The sequence below is a fragment of the Neophocaena asiaeorientalis genome, unplaced genomic scaffold (genome assembly GCF_003031525.2).
Source record: "Neophocaena asiaeorientalis asiaeorientalis breed wild unplaced genomic scaffold, Neophocaena_asiaeorientalis_V1.1 scaffold150, whole genome shotgun sequence".
In the NCBI taxonomy this organism is placed as follows: Eukaryota; Metazoa; Chordata; class Mammalia; order Artiodactyla; family Phocoenidae; genus Neophocaena; species Neophocaena asiaeorientalis.
The window spans coordinates 8,994,794-9,013,803 of NW_020176571.1; the positions used below are offsets into that span (position 1 = coordinate 8,994,794).

At 46.7% G+C, this 19,010-nt stretch overlaps 1 protein-coding gene across 1 annotated transcript in view; it reads right to left on the reverse strand.

Moving 5' to 3' along the window:
• Positions 1-19,010, reverse strand: part of DUSP16 (dual specificity phosphatase 16) — an 82,970-nt gene that overhangs the window by 24,918 nt on the left and 39,042 nt on the right. Inside the window, exon 5 of the mRNA XM_024733149.1 lies at positions 2,460-2,623. Coding sequence (XP_024588917.1) covers positions 2,460-2,623 — 164 coding nt within the window. The remainder of the gene's footprint in view (positions 1-2,459; positions 2,624-19,010) is intronic.

Here is a 19,010-nt window from a genome sequence, read left to right on the forward strand (position 1 = left end):
AGGAGGAAACAAATCTCAGCTGTGATTCAACAGACTGTTAAGACTTGTCAGTCCTTCGTGACAGCCTGTTACAGAGATTTCAATTTCCAGACGATGAGGATTTCTGGTGTTCTACAAACACAGGACTTAGAGCCAGAGTAGTTTGGGTTTGAGGATGTCTCTGTCACTCACTAGCTTTGAGGTCAATGACTTTCTAGCCACAAAATCTTGGGTAAGTAAGTGACGTAACTCAGAGCCAACCTACCTCCAAATCCTATTATGAGGGTTAAATGCAGTAACACAAAGAGCCTAGCATTTTAAATGATAAGCACTATTATCCTCCCCAGAAATTTTCCGTGACATGCTTTTAACATATTTTAGTGGCACTTTATTACAAATAAATAAATAAATAGGAAGGTGACTAATAAGATTAGTGGTCTTGTGGTGGCTGTTCTTAGAAACTTCTAAGTTTGACTAAAAAGGAACGTACTATTAGGGGAGATTGTAAAATCTTCATCTCTGGAGATCTTCCAGAAGAAGAGAGCACATTATTTCTCCTGGGAAGTTTAAACCAGAGAGTGGAGCAGGGAGATGAGTTTATGCTGTTTTCGAAAGAGAGGCACATCCAGTTCTAAAACCCATCAGCGGGGTGATGTGGAATTTATTTAACATGTCTGGAATTACGATTTCCTCATTTTTGAATGAAGGAGGCTGACTAAATGATCTGTAAGATCCCCTCCAGCACTAGGACTCTTCTCAACAGTGAATCTAGAGGTTACCTACACAGAAATTTCTACTCACCACCTTGAAAGCACGCACTCTTCTCACCACTCCCTAGTCTGCACCTCGGTAGCTCCCAAAGCAGCTTTCTCACGGTCTTCCCCAATGACTCCTTGCTCAACCTGTTTCGCCATGAGCTTGCATAAACCCATTCTCCCCCTACAACCATTTCCTTTCAAGGCATCTATGTGCCTATCCTGTTTAGCACACAGACATGTAGAAGCCAATTAAAAACAGAAAACTATCAGCCCCCGGCACACCTCAACTTCAGGTTCCAGTTTAACTGCTCTCACCCTGCAGGCCTCACTTAGCTGTTAACTGACACATTTGCTAAACCTGGAAAAGGTATGCAGCAAAATCAAGGTACCACTGCACTGAATGTCAGAAGCAACAAAAAGGACCTGTCACATAACTACTCGTCAAATCACCTGCCAGTGACCGGTTAAGTTTTACTGGGGGGAATTCTGAACAGGGTCCTTAACTAGGAATTTTATTTCATTTTGTTTTATTTGCTGATCTAAGGATTAAATAAAGCATCTCCAGGTTTGCCCCAGGGTTGCATGTGACTTTAGGAAATTAATTTTGCTTTCTGTGACATAGTTTGCTTATCTCTCAAAGAGAACTAATAAAACTCACGTGTTCAAAGACATCGTGACCCCACCAGAAAGGCTCAGTGCAAGCATAAGCTATCAAATGTCAAACACCTCACAGAACGAGCAGACATGTTAGCAAAAATGTCCAGGCAAAATTCTGAAGAGGCAGGAGTTTTGAGAACAAAAAAAGAAAAGAAGAGCAGAAAGAATGCCTCCTTGCTGCCCAATGAGAGGGTGTTTTTGCTCTCCACGTGCTGAAATAAAGCAAGCCCACCTGGAAGCTTATTTTACGGTCAGCCCAATTCTTTCAGCTCCTCAAGCAGAAAAACCCAAAAAGCAGCACTTGCAGATCACCAGCAGTCGAATTAAGATCTTTGATTGCTTTTTCAATTAGAGGTGATGTAAACAAGAGGTTTTAGAGACAAATCACTTTCCAGGCAGTTAGAGCACTGTTTTCTAGCACCGCTTGTTAAGAGCATATAAGCAGTGGAGACAGACGGATCTTAGTTCTACCGCTGTCATGTGTGTACCGTGATATATAATGGCCTCAAGCAATCAACACGGCTCCTCCGTTGGATACACCTTGTTCAGAACGGCTCACATCCTTTTCATCCAGTTATTTATGGTCCTCCCTCTTCTTTCTCAACCAAACTGCTCCAAGGGGCCTCAGGCGGGGCGCCCACAGCGCGTCTTCTTAGCGCTGGTCCTCACCATCCTTTTACCCCCCTCCCCGCCCCTCTAGCCAGGAGTCATCATGAGATCTTCCTCAGTCCAAGCCAACCTCCCTTTCTAGCTGCTGCAGTAAATAAATACATCTCTATATGTGAAATCATCTAGGCGGCATTAGCCTTCCTGGGTGTGCCCAACCGCAGGTCTCTTGGACCTGTAAGAACAGCACCCTTGACAACGGCTTAGGCTTCCTACAGCGAGCAGAACGTCACAGCAGACGGCACTGGGGAGGATGGTACGGCCGCTGAGCTGCTCACAGGGGAGCTGCACGAAGAACACGGGGTGCGTGTGCCTGAAAGGACAGCCCACCGGCAGCCCAGTGCTTCTCCAGCTGCTGTCAAGAAACCCTGCAACGAAGGATATTTTCAAAGCACCCACCTTGTTGAGGACATCTCGCTGGCAGCCAAGATAGAGATTGGGCAGAATTCGGGTTGGCCCAATGTTGGCAACAGGTAAGCAAGGCTGAGAAATGCAGGTGGGGACTAGGGTGGATTTTCCTTCACAGAGGCCAGGGAAACAGCGGGAGAACTCGGCAAACCCACCTAAGGACAGACAGGGTACAGTTACGCCGTGCATAAAGATGAAAACCAGCCTTCTGCTAACTACTCAAATACAGTTGTCTGAAAAGAACAATCAGATCCCACAGATGGAAGTGGAGCCCCGTCCACAGCTGCTCGGTCTGGGGTACAATCCAGCACCAGCCCCGGCTCTGCAAGCCCACGAAAGGGACCCCAGGCCCTGAAGGCACTTAGTGACTCACCCCCCCTTGCTCTCACTCCCTTCACCTTCGCGCATCCTACGTCTTCCCCCTGCTCCCTGTCCTATTTCGTGTGACTTAAAGAGGACTGAAAGTAGCAGATAACCAAGCCAAGACAGATGCAAAATGCGGATACAAAAACACATGAACCGAGGCCAGACGTGACTTCTTCAAAATAAAATTGACAGAGTTAGAAGTTCCTTCTAGAATGAACTTTAAATCTTCCTACTGTATAAGTTTTATATTTCAAAGATACCACATACTCCCCTTACTCTTACAAATATTCTCTATATCAAGGGTCGCATAATTGCCCCGATTCCGGGGTCTCCCGTTCATCGGCCGAGCACTGTGAGGAAGGGCCGACAGACCCTAACTGCTCAGGTTACATGGACGCCTTGTGGCAAGATTTCTGGACTCAGAGGAATTCAGTGTTTTCCAGTCCTGTCCTTATAATGACCTACCCTATGATCTTCATTAGGTCACAGTCTCACTACCTGTTAATGAAGAGAAATCTATTGGCTAAGGAGACACTCTCACCTTCTTTCAGAAAAGAAAAGATGAACAAGGTCTTCACTGGGTTTTCCAATCTAAATACTCCTTGCTATCCAAATCCAAACCCAAGAACTGAATACATTCTGATACATTTTCAGATGAATCCCTCACTATCCAGACCCTCCCTAGTCACTACATCTAAACTCGGAACCAAAGACATTTGGATTATAGGGAATATGTGTATATTTTTAATACTACTAAATTAAAAAACAATTAACTTGTTAAGAAGACAGAGCAGCCTCATTTTTACCTCTTTAATCAAGCCTTAAAAAGGACCCTAGTTGGGACTGACATATATACACTACTGTGTATAAAACAGAGAACTAGTGAGAACCTGCTGTACAGCACAGGGGACCCTACTCAGTGCTCTGTGGTGACCTAAAGGGAAGGAGCTCTAAAAAAGAGTGGACATATGTATACATATGACTGATTCACTTTGCTATACGGCAAGGAACTAACACAACGTTGTAAAGCAACTATACGCCAGTAAAAAATAAAATCTTAAAAAGGACCCTAAAATCTCATTAAATATTTATCTCCATCTCCTTGAGCTACATTCCATTAGCCTTTCCTGCGCTTCCAGAAACATATAAAATATGCCCTCAAAAACTGCAGAAGCGCAGGGAGTTGATGGGGGAGGTGTCACCCGTTTTTATCCCCTGTATTATGTTCAACGCAAGCATGATCCTCTGGACTCCTGCGTCCACCGTCTGCTCAGCATGGGGTGCACAGTGCAAGCTGGGACAGCAGCAAGTCGGTGACAATAACCACGCCACCTGCAAAATGGAGGTAGGGGTGCATCCTAGCCTCCAAGCCAAGTGTCTGCACTGTTTTTACCCTTAAGCAGTTTGCTTATTAAAGTTCTTAAGGTAACCTGATAGAAAGAGCAGGGGGTTCCATTATAGAAACCCCACCTTCCTTTGCGGGACCGACGAGGCCCTGGGGACCTGTACCTGTTCAGCGTTAAGGTTTCATTTCTTGCGCTCTCCAGCCACACAAAACTCACTGTCACCTCACACTTTCATGCTGTTCCCTCACCACCACCGGCCCGCCCCGTGCACACACACGCAGCATACAAGCCACACACACGTGAGTCCGGCGACCGTACAGCAGAGGGAGGGCGGGCAGAGGCCCCTGTACCTGAGTCTGTGTCCTGGCTTCACCGTGTTCCAGCTGTTTGGACAAGTGACTTATGCCCTCTGGCTATCAGTTTCCTGTCCGTAAGATGGGAATAATGATCACACCCGCCTCACAGAGCTGTCAGAGGACTGAGTTAGCTCATATGCGTGAGTGCTTTGTGCCTGCGCAGAGGGAGCCCCCCGTGGTACAGCGATCCGACATCGAGGTCCCAGCTTCATCTGTGGGCCGCCCCCTCCTCCACCCCTGATCTGCAGCTACACCTCGGTAGGATACACCTGAGACAAAGCGAAAACAGTAATGCTTCTGACGCTGCATTTCCCAGAGTCCGCTCCAGGGCGCTGGCGTCCTGCAGGAAGCTGACAGACGGGATACCGGTCCAAAAAGTAAGAGAAACACTGCATATCACGTCTCCCTGGGAGACTCACAGCACACGTATTAAAAGCTCTGATAAAAAATCTCTAAGGAAACTAGTTTACTTTCATTTAATTTAAGGGTCCCAAACTTATTTGACCATGGAATTTCCCCTCCCATTTTCCCCCCTAAAATCTCAGCTGGTGGAACTCACACTCAAGGAAATGCTGTGCTAGGGCTGTCGCAGCTACTGAAATGAAGTAAATTAGAATCCCTACACCTAAAGTATAAGCCACGGCAATCTCAAAAAAGGGGTCAGTTAATATTGGCATACGTATGTGCCTGTCACTGTTTAGGATTTATCATTTTATTTCATTAATGTTTTGTCCTTTTCAGCCTCTTAACTGCATAATGCAGTTATTTAAGGTGAGTTTTTCCCTCAAAGCAGTTCTTGTAATAATAGATGTTAAAGAGTCTACACATTATTTGCCTATCTTACACCTACCCAATGCGATAACTGACGGCCACTATTTTGATTATAATTTAAATTTTAACTTCCATTAACTTTTGTTGTTCTGGTGTTTCTCTAAAGAACTGCTTTCATGTTTTTTCCTATTCTGTTTCCGAAACAGTTCATGGGATGATCTCTCACTTAAATCCAACAAAACGAGAGTCCAGTAAATGTTCTCAGAGAACCGAGAAACCAGGCAATCCAAGGAAACTCCACTTGAATTCCATCTGAAACTTATGTCATCATATTTATAAATAATGTAAGGACTCCCAGAGTTACTGGACATTTACTATGTGACAAGCGTTGCTCTAAGCACTTTACAAGGGTTTGTTCAGTCTTTACAACTGCCCCATGAGGTAGGTGCTTCGATTACTCCCATTTTACAGATGAGGAAAGAGAGGTTCAGAAAGACGCCGGGTGATAATCAACAGAGCTGGACGTGAGCCCGGCTCGAGACTGTACTCACTCGCTCTGCTAAGCCGTGTCTCTAAATACCACGGAATTAACTGCAACGCTCTCTAGGATGTGGGGACAGCCTGCTGACATCTCTGGGGTCCTGCCCTCATTTTAGTCTCATTTCACCAGGCTGAAAATGGCCACGGGCCTCTCCCAAACTCACGGAAGAGCCTTGCTTCCCCCAAGCCACATGGTTCGAAAACTTCGATGAGGGAGAGAAAAAGGGAAGGAGATCTGACCTGACCAGAGAAACAAGAACTCTGTAAGTGTGAGTCACATGAGACCAGTAACAAAGCTGAGGAAGAACTAGCGGGAGATACAAAGAACACGGTCATGGCCGGCTTACGATCACGGTTTGTGAATCGGTGGTGAGACGGCTGCGGCATCTCGGTGACTTTCAGCCCGTCCTCCACCGAACTACGTTCACAGGGGACAAATTCTCCAACAGTCGTAAACTGAAGGCCGGCTGGCCTGGGCTGTTTGAAGTGCAGCTCTATCATTCATTTTATCCTAAATCGCTTCTAACTTTGGCGGTCCTAACAAGTAAAATGTGAGTGTGGCTCTAGAAAATTCTAAGAAAACAGAAAAAACAAAAACCAAAAAACGAGAGAAAGCAGCCACTATTCAGCCTCAAAACAAAACCCCAAAGCCAAACAAAACAGCAATAACACATTATAAAACAAACAGAAACTGGTTTTTTCCTTACAAATTTTTTCAACTAATCTCTAGCAGCACGAATCCAAACAGCCTTAAAATATTTAACAGATTTTGCGAAATCAGAGCATTCATCTAGTGCTCAGGCTGGCTTGCAATGTCCCAAACCAGGACTCCTGGTAACTTCCACACAACACTACCTCAGCCAAAGAGTACATTCTCCCTGATCTTTATCTCTGACAATGTTCCACTCTGCTGACATCCTCCTTTATTGACAGTTTTTTCCATCCGCTGACCTTTCATTCATCAGTTGGACTCCAGTGACCCCAGTTTCATTTCATTAATTAACAACAGATGAGACACTGCCCGACTTACCCGAACCCTGGAGAAACTATCTGTAGCCTCTGTCAGCGACTCAGTTTTGAAATATGTCTGAAATGTCCCTCTTTCTCTTACAAGAAGAAAAGTACGATTCATCTACGTAAACTTTCTGTTACAAATGGCTGACAGACACAGAATCAAGAGTCACCTCTGCCCTTGTCCCAACTCTGCTGTCCCCAGACCCTGAGTTAGATTCTATCATGACAAGAAGACACAACACCAGTTCATGATCTCCGCTTGTTTACTGTGAAAGCAGCACTGAGAAACTGACACGCTTCTTGAAAAAGTTTAAAAATATTTTTTAAAGTCGTTCGAGTATCTGACTCACAGTCCAATCTTGCCAAGTTTCTCCTGTCCCTAGATCTTATGCTGCTTATCGTCTAGGAATGGAGAAAATAGAAAGTCGAACAACGCACGTGTGCTTCCCTAAGACAGACCTCAATCTCAGAATGCTGTACCGGCTTTGGCCCCTTGTGCTAGGAGTGTTTGTTTTAAGAGAACGGAAGACACATATGCAGACACCCTGGCCTGTAGAGAAATGGGGGTGGGGAGACCAGCGGATAGACATACGGACACCACTGGCCTCTACACACTTGGATGAACAGGCAGACAAACTGCAATGTTAAAAATCCATATTTCTGTTAGTCTTCCACAAATTTACCTGTAGAATGCATATTTATAAATAAAAACATACATATTACTTTGGACGGAGAAAACACCTGGTACAGCTTAAAGCCATTCATAATTTGTATATCACTTTCTTCTCATTCAGCCAAGAAATACTTCTTCCCTTAAGAGTACCTCCTTCACAATTCGAACCATAAATATAATTTTCTATAAAAGCCAATGTCAACCACCATTCCATTTTCAGAGGCAAAAAAAGTCTGCCATGTAAAATAAAATACTTAAAACGATGCCACTAAACAATTCTAACTGGTCGGTTTTCTCTTCCCTCCGACCCTTGCAGTTATAAATCACAGAGTTGTTTCTTAAAATAAAAGAATATTCACAAAAGTAGCACTTTACTACAGATTAGCAATGTTAATTTTAAGACGCAAATTCTCAAAATGTTTCTGTCTCCTTTTAGTCAAACCAGAGATAAATGTCAATTCCGTGACTCTGAAGACAGTTCCTTGCAGGGAGAAACAGAGGGCTGCTCACTTATGCTTCAGTTCAAATGGGGAGCAAGTCCTAAGAGCTTTATCAGCTGACAGAGCTGCCTAAACTGGGAAGGGGGATTAAAGGTAGCCCCTTCCCATACTGGGGATGAGTTCCATGGCTATGTACAGAAATCTATTTACACAAAGCTCTACTTTACGAAAGATATTTTTCTAAAGTCATATGCAAATTTCATTTCTGTACATTAAACCCTTTTCACAGTTTATATAATTTCAGCTTTTAAATATACTTCTCATGCAGCTTAACCCTTTTGTAAAACAAAGACCCCCTTTTGGGGACATAAATACAACCCATTCATTTACTTATTCTAGAATGTATGTGAAGGAATTTTTTTTTTGCAGTACGCGGGCCTCTCGCTGTCGTGGCCTCTCCCGTTGCGGAGCACAGGCTCCGGACGCGCAGGCTCAGCGGCCATGGCTCACGGGCCCAGCCGCTCCGCGGCATGTGGGACCTTCCCAGACCGGGGCACGAACCTGTGTCCGCTGCATCGGCAGGCGGACTCTCAACCACTGCGCCACCAGGGAAGCCCTATGTGAAGGATTTAAGTGGAGTATTCCTGCACCTGTAAAGAACAGTTCTCTCCATACTGAAAATAAAATGTGGGCTTTGCTATTACACAAAGGAGACAACCCTAATATTAAACAATGAAATGCTGAAATGTGTATTTTGCAAGTATTTTAATTGCTCTCATGAATAACTATTTTGCACTTTAGTCTGAAGTGACTGACTCAGGCAACTTTACCCTCTAACCATTTAAAAACACACAAGCATGGTCACAGTTCTCCCAGGGTCAGTGGACTGTATACATGGAAAGCTGAAACTACTGACATAAAAGGCAAAGGAAAGGCAACATAATTTTGTACCTCCAAAGAAAGCAAACAAAAATATGTAACTGTACTTTTCCAATGTACATAGGTTGGTCTGGGTAAGCCCGACCACACAGGCTTGATCGAGCGTTTGCAGGAGGGTAGAGAGCATGGCACGCTTTCCTCAGCAACATCAGCAGCAATTATGTCCTAGCTAGTCAACTCTCCACTGAGCAGCACAGAAGAGGAAAATCCCAAAGGACGTGGAACGTTCATTTTAAACTCTCATTCCATCTCCTCCAACCACTTGAGAGGATGGTGGACAGACATGCATTTCTGTGGAGATCCTCCAGGAAGCCTGAGAAGTAGCCTCCGACTCGTAAAACTTGCCCCATAAATAACACCCCCAAAAAAGCTCACTCTGTATGAGAACAACCTATCACCTGGCACAGCTGGGGAATGGGACATTCTAGCTAATTTTTTTTTAAACAAAACAATCCCATCTCTCTCCTTTTTTAAAATTAATTAATTAATTTATTTGTCTATTTTGGCTGCGTTGGGTCTTCAATGCTGCGCGCTGGCCTTTCTCTAGTTGCGGTGAGCAGCAGCTACTCTTCGTTGTGGCGTGCGGGCTCAGTAGTTGTGGCTCGCGGGCTCTAGAGCGCAGGCTCAGTAGTTGTGGTGCACGGGCTTAGCTGCTCCGTGGCATGTGGGATCTTCCCGGACCAGGGCTCGAACCCATGTCCCCTGCACTGGCAGGCGGATTCTTAACCACTGCGCCACCAGGGAAGCCCTCTAGCTAATTTTTGGATTAACAGTTATCAAACACACAATGAACAGATTAAAAATTTTCAAAATACTAGCGTAAAAAAAAGCACTAAATACTAAAATAATGCAACTTACAAGAGTTCTCATGTCTCATAATGTCTAAATCTTACATTCCTCAAGATAACGTTATCTAGATCAATTCGACTGGCAAAATCCAGAAGCGTTGTTTAGTAAAGAGTTCTCAGAAGATGTCGAGGGATATTTTTTACTCTTACTGATCTTTCAAATTGGCAATACGTAACTATACCCAGAGGCTCTTCTTCAACACACACGCACGCACACACACACACACACGCACACACGCACAGCCAGGCAGGGCTCTCAATACCTGCCTTCAAACAAAGATTGTTCTGAACAGCACAACCAGAACGACCGATCAAAAGGAATTACGGCCAGAATCCACCCTTGGCTAAGCAAAGGCAACAAGCTCTATAAGCAGGAGAGAGGTTCACAGAGGCCACCCGACTGGTCCTCCAGTGACTTTAAGACGTGACGCCACAGCCAAGCGAACAGCAGCCTGGGGCTTCCTGAGGAGGAAGGACCTAGAAGGCCTCTGCTTCCATCAGCATGCAAGGAGGAGGTTACTAAGGAGATCACCTTTGCTCATGTTCACCTGAAAATCAAAGATTTCCAAGGTTGCATTTGGGGGCTTCAGGTCCCAAACTCCAGCCTAACATTTTCAATCCTCTTTTGGTCATTTTCACTTGAAAGACTTATCGATACTTCTAAAATAAATTCCAAGCCAATATCTCGCTCTCTTTGGTTCTGTATCCCTGTTCGCGTCTGCCCCGTTCTCCCGGTCACCTCAGCAGCAGCCCCCTGGTATGCCAACACTCGGACTTGCTTTTGGGATGTCCGTCTGTCTGTCCCCGCCTCCTCCCCCCGCCAGCCCACGAGCTCCATGCCGCAGTTAGATAAATTCAGGAACAGCTCCCTCTGATCTGTCCGTCCTTTTCCCGACTTGTTTCCACTCTGCGGCCAGATTAAGGTCCTGAGATGAAGTGTTGATGTATCCTCTGCTCCCAAATACCCACAGAATACAATTCAAAATTCCTGACCAGACACTCAAGCCCTTCATCGCCTGATCCCACTCTACTGTCCACCCTCACTGTCCCTATTCTACCCACCACCATGGCCCAGGCCCATTCATCTTCTTATTGTTTTCCCACCACACCTGGGCTTTCTCATCTCCAGCCTCTGGTAACAACCAGGGAAGTCCCTCTAGTTTCAATTCTATTCTGTTGCATTTTTTTAAATTCTGCTGTATTAAAAAAAAATTCTTCCCTGACCAGTGTATTTCAATATGGTCTTGCCAACTTAGAACTTCTATAAAAGGTATAGCCATGGGAATTCCCTGGCAGTTCAGGGGTCAGGGCTCCGTGCGTACACTTCAGGAAGCACAGGCTTGATCGCTAGTCAGGGAACTAAGATATCACAAGCCATGCAGCCAAAACATACACACACACACACACACACAGAGCCATCACACGGCAGTAAGAATTTACAATTAACCTGGTAATTGTGAATTCTCTTTCCGTGTGTGTGTGTGTGTGTGTGTGTGTGTGTGTGTGTGTGGTGACCTCTTACCTCTCCGGCTATAATACCCTGTGAACTGTGTGCATAAGAATTGTGTCTCACACTCCTTTGCAATCACCTCTGCATTTAGCACAGTGCTTGGCACATAATTAAATGTTTATTGAATCCTCCCTTGATACAATGAATAGCTGTTGATGGACATAAGTCTTGTGTATTTTGGGTGTTCAAAAGGACTTCCTGGGGCTTCTCTGGTGGCGCAGTGGTTGAGAGTCCACCTGCCGATGCAGGGGACGCAGGTTCGTGCCCCGGTCCGGGAAGATCCCACATGCCGCAGAGCGGCTGGGCCCGTGAGCCATGGCCGCTGAGCCTGCGCGTCCGGAGCCTGTGCTCCGCAACCGGAGAGGCCACAACAGTGAGAGGCCCGCGTACCGCAAAAAAAAAAAACAACTTCCTGATTCCATTCAGAGCTGAAAGCTCTACGGTCCTGGGTGTAAGCCCAGAACCTGCTTCCCACTCCTTGACCACAAGGCCTCAGAGGACCCTCAGGGTGAGCGAAGCAGCACAGGGCAAGGAAAACATTTCTCTGCTACGAAAGGTTAAAAAGGGAGATTGGTAAGTGCTGCTTTCATCATCCAGAAGCCCCAGTGAGTCCTCAGGGTGCTTCTATCACGTCCAGGGAACTTTCCATGAGAGGTGGGTTCCCTCGGCGGCTCAGGACGACAGAGTCCGGTACGACATCCAGGACTCAGGGAACCAGGGGCACAGCTCTCAGGAAACGAACCGGACCAACTATAATCAGACCCCGGCGAAGGATGAGACGGCTGCCGGATGCGCCCCTGGTGACCGTCGGGGGCAAGGCCTCATGAGACTATCCATCGGGAGACGATGCTCTGAGTCCCGAGGAAAAGCAAATAGGAGTCTGGCCTCCGGAGGACGGCTCTTCGGAGTCCAATCTGCCTGACGTGTGAACTGCGCACGGGTCACCACACAGCTCACTTCTTGGGCCTTTTCCCGTGAAGCTCAGGCTTCCTAATCCACCACGAGCAGGCCCTCCCGGGACCCCCTGGGGTGTGTCCACTCTGGCAGCCGTCCTCCTCCGGGGCCAAGCGCACCGCCTCCCAGCAGATGTGGCGGAGCAGCGGGAAGGAGAGGGTCCCTGTTTGTCAGCCAAACAACCCTGGAGACTACTGGCATCCACAGGAGGGTGCAGAGCCGTGCCGTGGGCACTGCTGCGAGCCGGACACGGCGCTGGCTGATGGGACAGCGATGACCACGACAGAGGCCCTCTCTGGAATTGACAGTTCAGTGGGACAAACTTCAACCAGATAATTAGATGAATAATTGGCTAATTATGGTGGGTGGCCAAAGGAGTGCGTGTGACAGAGGACACCCAACTCTGCCTGGGAGCCGGGGGAGGGGGGCTTGACGGCCACCGTGAATCCAGAAGGAGGCACCCAGGTACATGGGGAGAGGGGGACACCTGGAGGAGGAGGAGGGTGCCTCTGGGCTGCAGGTCTCGGGCAACTGAGGCTAAAGTGCTAAAATACACACACACACACACACACACACACACACACACCCCAACCTGAGGACGGAGAGGGGCACGAGATGAGGGCACAGAGGCAGGCAGGAGCCGCCATTGCAGGGCTTCGGAGTCGGGGAAGGATTCTGGAATTTTCCCTAAGAGCACTGATGCAGACTAGGCTGGGGAGTGATATAATCACAGTTACGCTGAAAATATCAAAGAGAGAAGTAACGTTGGCGAGGGTGCGAGGAAAGGGCAGAGAGGCAGCAAGACAGGGTGAGAGAGCAGGGAGGAGGGTCCCGGGGCAGGTCTGAGGGGCTGATGTGGGCCTGAGTTGGAAGCATAGCGCGGGGAGGCCAGAAGAAAGGTCTGATGGCCAAGAGGTGACAGGTGTCACCGAGTCTCCAAGGGCTCCCCAGGCCAGCCCAGCAAAGCACAGACTCGTCCTGCCAGGCTGAAGGGCCCGCACAGCCTGACTGCACTTCCTCTCAATTCCCCTTCCTCCCGTCACAAAAAGTCCACTCAGTCTCCTGGCTGCCTCCTAAAATCTGTGTTCACTCCTGCCATTTTTAATGATGTCAGTCCACAGAGGACCCTCCCCACCCAAATCTTACTCATTTTTCAAGGTTCGATTAAAATTCCACCGCCGCCCTCAAACCTTCCCCAACTCCTGCAGGCAACACCGAGTCACCCCTTCTCACTGTGACACACGGCTCGACACACTGTCACCTGCTTCTATTTCATCCTCTCCAGACGTGCTGCCCCAAATTAACCGAGGGGTCTCCAGGGCAGGCGCAAGATGTGCACTTTTCCAGTACCCTATCCCCCAGGCCCACCCCGGGGCCCACCCAAGGGGGCCCTCGAACACTGTGAGTGAGGCCAGCTGAATGGACAGGACACAAATGACATGACCAGGGCAGGGGAAGACTGATGTCACCACTGTCACCCAGGGTGCTTCTGTGTAGCTTGTGCCAAATGTCAGGGTGAGGGACTGTCTCGAGCCTGGTCTGCAGTCCATTTGTTAAACAGACACAGCCTCAGGCATGATGTCTTAGCCACCGGTAGCTGGGGAGTGACAGAGCTGGCTTGTTACCACACAGGCAGGTAAGAACTGGAGAAAAGACGGGCCAGTTTAGATAACCTCATGCAAACTGAGAAGTAGAGCCAGCAACTACACGGCAACCAGTGGGCGAAACGGTACCTATTTTTAGTCTGTTTTCAGTGGCTCTCACCGCAGCTCTTTAAACACAAGAAGAGCCAATTCCTGAATAACTGCAGTACTTTGACTGGAATCCATTAACGTCAATCTCTTTTACCAGCTACTACAGGATCTGAAATGGGATGATTGGAGATTTCCCTTCTCTAGACACAAGGACAGAAGAAACGCCACACTGGATAAGAGAACGGATGATGACAACGGCGCGCACAGCAAATCTGTAAGCGGGAGGACCGGGTTCTGCCCTACTTCCATTAGGAAGGGAACTGGCTCCATTAAACCAAAGCTGCACGTTTATCACACAGAACTGCTGACTGAATCTAGATTCCTGTTAAACTGAAAATGTGTCAAGAGTCAAATACATTTTTATTCACTCCTAGCTCTAACTACAGTAGCAGCTCTAACTCAAAACAAAGAAATACGTATTTGGCCTTTAGCCACAGCAGACATTAATCTAAGACCTTAGCTGTGTTTGGAGACAAAATGTTTCTAAGAGCCCTCAGCACTGCGCCTGACACTAACCCCAGTGGTATCTTCTATCATTATCCGGAGTGGTATTTCAGCTCAGGACAGAGTAGACTTTTATTTGATGATTCCCCCCAGCTGAAAAAATTTAATGCTTAAAATTTTTTATTACAGTCTGTTTTCATACATTGCTTCTCCCATAAAATGTGAAGTAAGAATATGACTCTGAAGTCCACAAAGAGGCTGAGAGATAAAGCAGAAACTAACACACCACTGTAAAGCAATTATACCCCAATAAAGATGTTAAAAAAAAAAAAAAAAAAAAAAAAAAGAGGCTGAGAGAGAGCTACCACAAAAGCACAGGCCTGATCTGAAGTGGGCACCCCCGATTCTCAGTCTAGCCTCCTGAGGGAATTCCAGACGACTCAGGAATTACTGCAGACAGGGGCCTGGGCGCACGGTGAGAAGACTGAGAGCTGGGGAGAGTCACGCAAGGGCTCTGTTATTTTCCTCGTCTGTAAATGAAAGGGCTGAGGTCTGTGATTCAGTTAGGGTTTTTTGCTGCAGGGCGATCCTGTGCCTCCACGCAGGGTAGAAATGAGTGCTGCAGAATTAGCAAACTTTCGCGGGTCCCTTTTGCTTTTACTCAGAGTTACAACAGCGAGGAAAGAGAAGAAAATAATAGAACAGCAATCTTTGTTTCTACTAAATGAACCCACTTATTCTGTTTTCTCTATGTCAGCACACGCAAAAAAAGTCTAGATTCGGTGGTTTTTCTTTCTTTCTAATATATTTGTTTTCAATCTGGCACCCTTAGAAATATATTGATAATAGACGAAGGCAAGTAAAATAAAGTAATATAATGAATAAAGGCCAAGAAACAAGATTCTTTTTTAGAGAGAACTAGTTTTCTGAAGGTTAACAAGACCAAAAAAGTTGATCAATGAGTCAAGGTTGGCAACTGTTTATATCCATCAACAATGAGGGACAACTTTCCAAAGGGATCCAAGTTCATTCTTTTTGGCTAAGATGAGGCTACAACTCATAGTAAAACCCTTTAATCCCTGGGGATGAAACAATGCTATGGTCTAATCTGGCTTGGTTACTGGGAGACTACTGGGAGACTTATTAATGGCTAAGCAGGATGGGCAATTTAATTTTTTTTTAAATAAATTTATTTATTTGTTTTTGGCTGCGTTGGGTCTTGGGTTCTGCACGTGGGCATCCCCTAGTTGCGGTGAGCAGGGGCTACTCTTCACTGCGGTGCGCGGGCTTCTCATCGCGGTGGCTTCTCTTATTGCAAAGCGTGGGCTCTAGGCGCGCAAGCTTCAGTAGTTGTGGCACCCGGGCTCAGTAGTTGTGGCGCACGGGCTTAGTTGCTCCACGGCGTGTGGGATCTTCCTGGACCAGGGCTTTAACCCGCGTCCTCTGCACTGGCAGGTGGATTCCTATCTACTGCACCATCAAGGAAGTCCCTCAATTTACTTTTAAAGTACAAAAAAAATTCTTTCAACTGTTCTCAATTCATATGGATTCAAGGGCTTGTATCCACCTATGAGTGGCACTAGGTTTTCTAGAGCTCGTAGCTCCTCATCAAAGCTCAGGATTTAAGCCCTGTTTAACTGTACTAGAGTTTTGTTTTGTTTTTTGGCCACACCACGTGGCTTGTGGGATCTTAGTTCCCCGGCCAGGGATTGAACCCAGGCCCTCAGCAGTGAGAACTCAGAGTCCTAACCACTGGGCCGCCGGGGGATTCCCTGTACTAGTGTATTTATTAGATCTTAAAATCATGTTGAAATCTGCTTAAATAGATGGAAACATTTTTGTATTAGATACTTTTCCCATAGCAGCTATATTTTTGCTCTACCTGAACGAAGACAACTGGCAAATCATTTATGTCAAAATATCCTCGTTTTCGCTACACTTTCAGATTAGTTTCATCGCTGTTTAATCACTTACAAATTAAACTAAATGAATAAAGTAAGTCATATGAAACACAAATGGTATAAACCTACATGTAAGCTCATTTATATTTCAGATATCCATTGAAAACTGAAGACGTGCTAGGCCTTGTGGGGAACACAGGGATGAACAAGACACAGTCCTCGGCTTGAAAACAGAGAATCCAGGAGGGGGGTTAAGCTAACAAATGAAGAAGATACATGACAACGTAAGTTTAACTAAGATTTTAAGATACCAATCGAAGACTCGCATGTGGCATATGGCTATCAAATATTAATCACTTGGTTTAGAATACTGGCTGGGCTTAAAAAGAGGGAAAGTTGATCAGTCAGGGGTCAAGATCACTAGCTGAGTAGGGCCCACAGATGTGGCCAGTACAGGCCGAGTTCACTGCAGACCCAGGTTCTAAGTCTCAGGACTGGAAGGCTTGGCAGCCCGGTCTCACTGATAACCAGCTGTCAAAGTGGCTTAACAGGACCACTTTCCCTGGCAGAAGCTGCCGTTTACCAGACTGGCCTGTCCCAGAGCAGAACCTGCTGTTCCACAGGGAAGAATTAAGCCCACTGAGCTCCAGTGCAGCTTCCCCGCATCCAACCCTCTCCCGAAACGGAGTCTTCGTTGTTAGTGTCCATGTAACTAGGTCCCACAGGTTAAGTCTGGGTCTCCTCTTGCTTGAGGAAAAGGGCTTATTAAGATGCTTCCTCTATCAGTTCCTTGGGGAGGTCCTCTTCTTCCCCTTCTCCAGAGTCACTGCTCCCTAGGTAAGGTGGCCCTGAGAAGGTGAATGGAATTCGGGCCATAATTCTTCACTCCATATACTGATATAATGACCATAAAAAAACCATCTGACGTATCTAATACTTTCTTCCCGTCAATCTCAAAGTAACTGAAAGCTCTAAAGTAATGGAGAAATCACTCCAAGAAACCACTTTGTCTTTCTATTATCACATCCGCCCCAGGGCCGACAAGCATCTGTGTAACTGCTGAAAGCATCAGGGGAAGCTTGTAGTGAAACTTGTCTCCAGCAACCCTGTCATTTCCCGTAGCACCTGTGGGTCGCTAGCATGCTTTTCCAAGGTCAGTTATTTTCCCCGAAGCAAAATATTTAAGAAACACGTGTTGATATGTCCTTCTACCCCACATCCCTGGGACGTCCTCTAGAGCAGCTGCTGGAACTTGGCAAAAAACAAAAAAACGAAAGCACAAAACAAAACAAAAAAAACACTGCCGAGAACTGATGGTCACGCCTTCCCCAGCACTCTCTTTCTTCTACTAACTCTCTTTTCTGTCCACTCTGAGGAACAGGCTCACTAACCAAGGGAATTTCCAACTGGTCAGAAGCTTTGGGATGGCCGAGAGGCTTTTCATCACCCGGAACCCTCTCTGAGGTGTCCTAAGAAATCTCGCTGCTCAGAAGCTCCCAAACAAGGTCATTCAGTCCTTGAAGCCACCTTGTAAGCTGAAAGAAATACAGGATTCTGGGGTGTGGATGACGAGACGGAGCTGTGAATACACGTATGTGGTTCTCGGAGCTGCCTCGATGGGCTTTCCTTTAGGCCTAGGACCCATTTCCCGTACAAAGTGGGGATGCCAGGGGTTCTGACCAGCACCATCCCACGTATCCCTAGGGCTGATCTCGATGGTCAGAATGAGTCCTTTTCCTTCCTTACTGCCCAGTGAGCACCCCTCCCAAAGCCGCACATGGCTGGAAAGGACCTTCCACATAACAAGGGAGAGCTCCTCGGGAAAGAGGAGAAACGACCTGAGTAACTAAAACTCGACATGAGCTCATTCCTCCAGGAGCGTCCGCCTGGCCAAGCCGTCGGGTCAGAGCCCCCGTAGAGAAAAGCGTCTCAAACAAGAGCAAAGAGGGATAATCACCTTCCCTCTGGGTGCACCCTCTTTAAGACAGACCCTGGTTCCGTCGATAGGGTTCCAAGGTAAAGTCCCTCACAGTGGCTCCAAGAAGCATGACTGCATTCCTAAACTCAGCAGCCGAGGTGAGTGGAACTCTAATAACAGTTGTCAGGTTTAACACAGTTATACTCCCAGTAAAAGACCACGCCTACCCAGAGACACAGAACCTAATGCTATAATTCCCCATTACCGAGTTCTGAGAGCTACGTTCTGAGACAAGCTGGCTTCACTTCAGGACAGAATTGCAGCATAGATGAAACGTGTGCCAACAGACGACCTGAAAGTGACAGGTAACTATGCTTACTCTTTGAAACCAGGAGCAAAAGCTGACGAGGGAGAAATGAAGACACAGAAGTCTCACTGAAACCTTCAGAGAGTTTAAATGTGGTAACAAACCAACAACTGATTCATCCTATTCTCTTCCAACTGAAATGTCCATAGTCTAACGATCAGTTGCCAGTAACATCAAGCTCACCGGACTCTCCCTGCAACAAAAGACGAAAGGTGCGAAAGTGACAATATCTGTCAATATTTTGTTTTTCTTAGATCAGATTTTTAAAAGTGATCTTGCCGATCACCGTGGCAGAATCTGCTGGACACAGCGGCTTTGTGGTAAAGGTTACTGCACATTGTCAAACTGTATTCCCTGCCCCGGGAGCCAGAGTGAGTGAAAGGGCTTCGGTACTGCCTGCC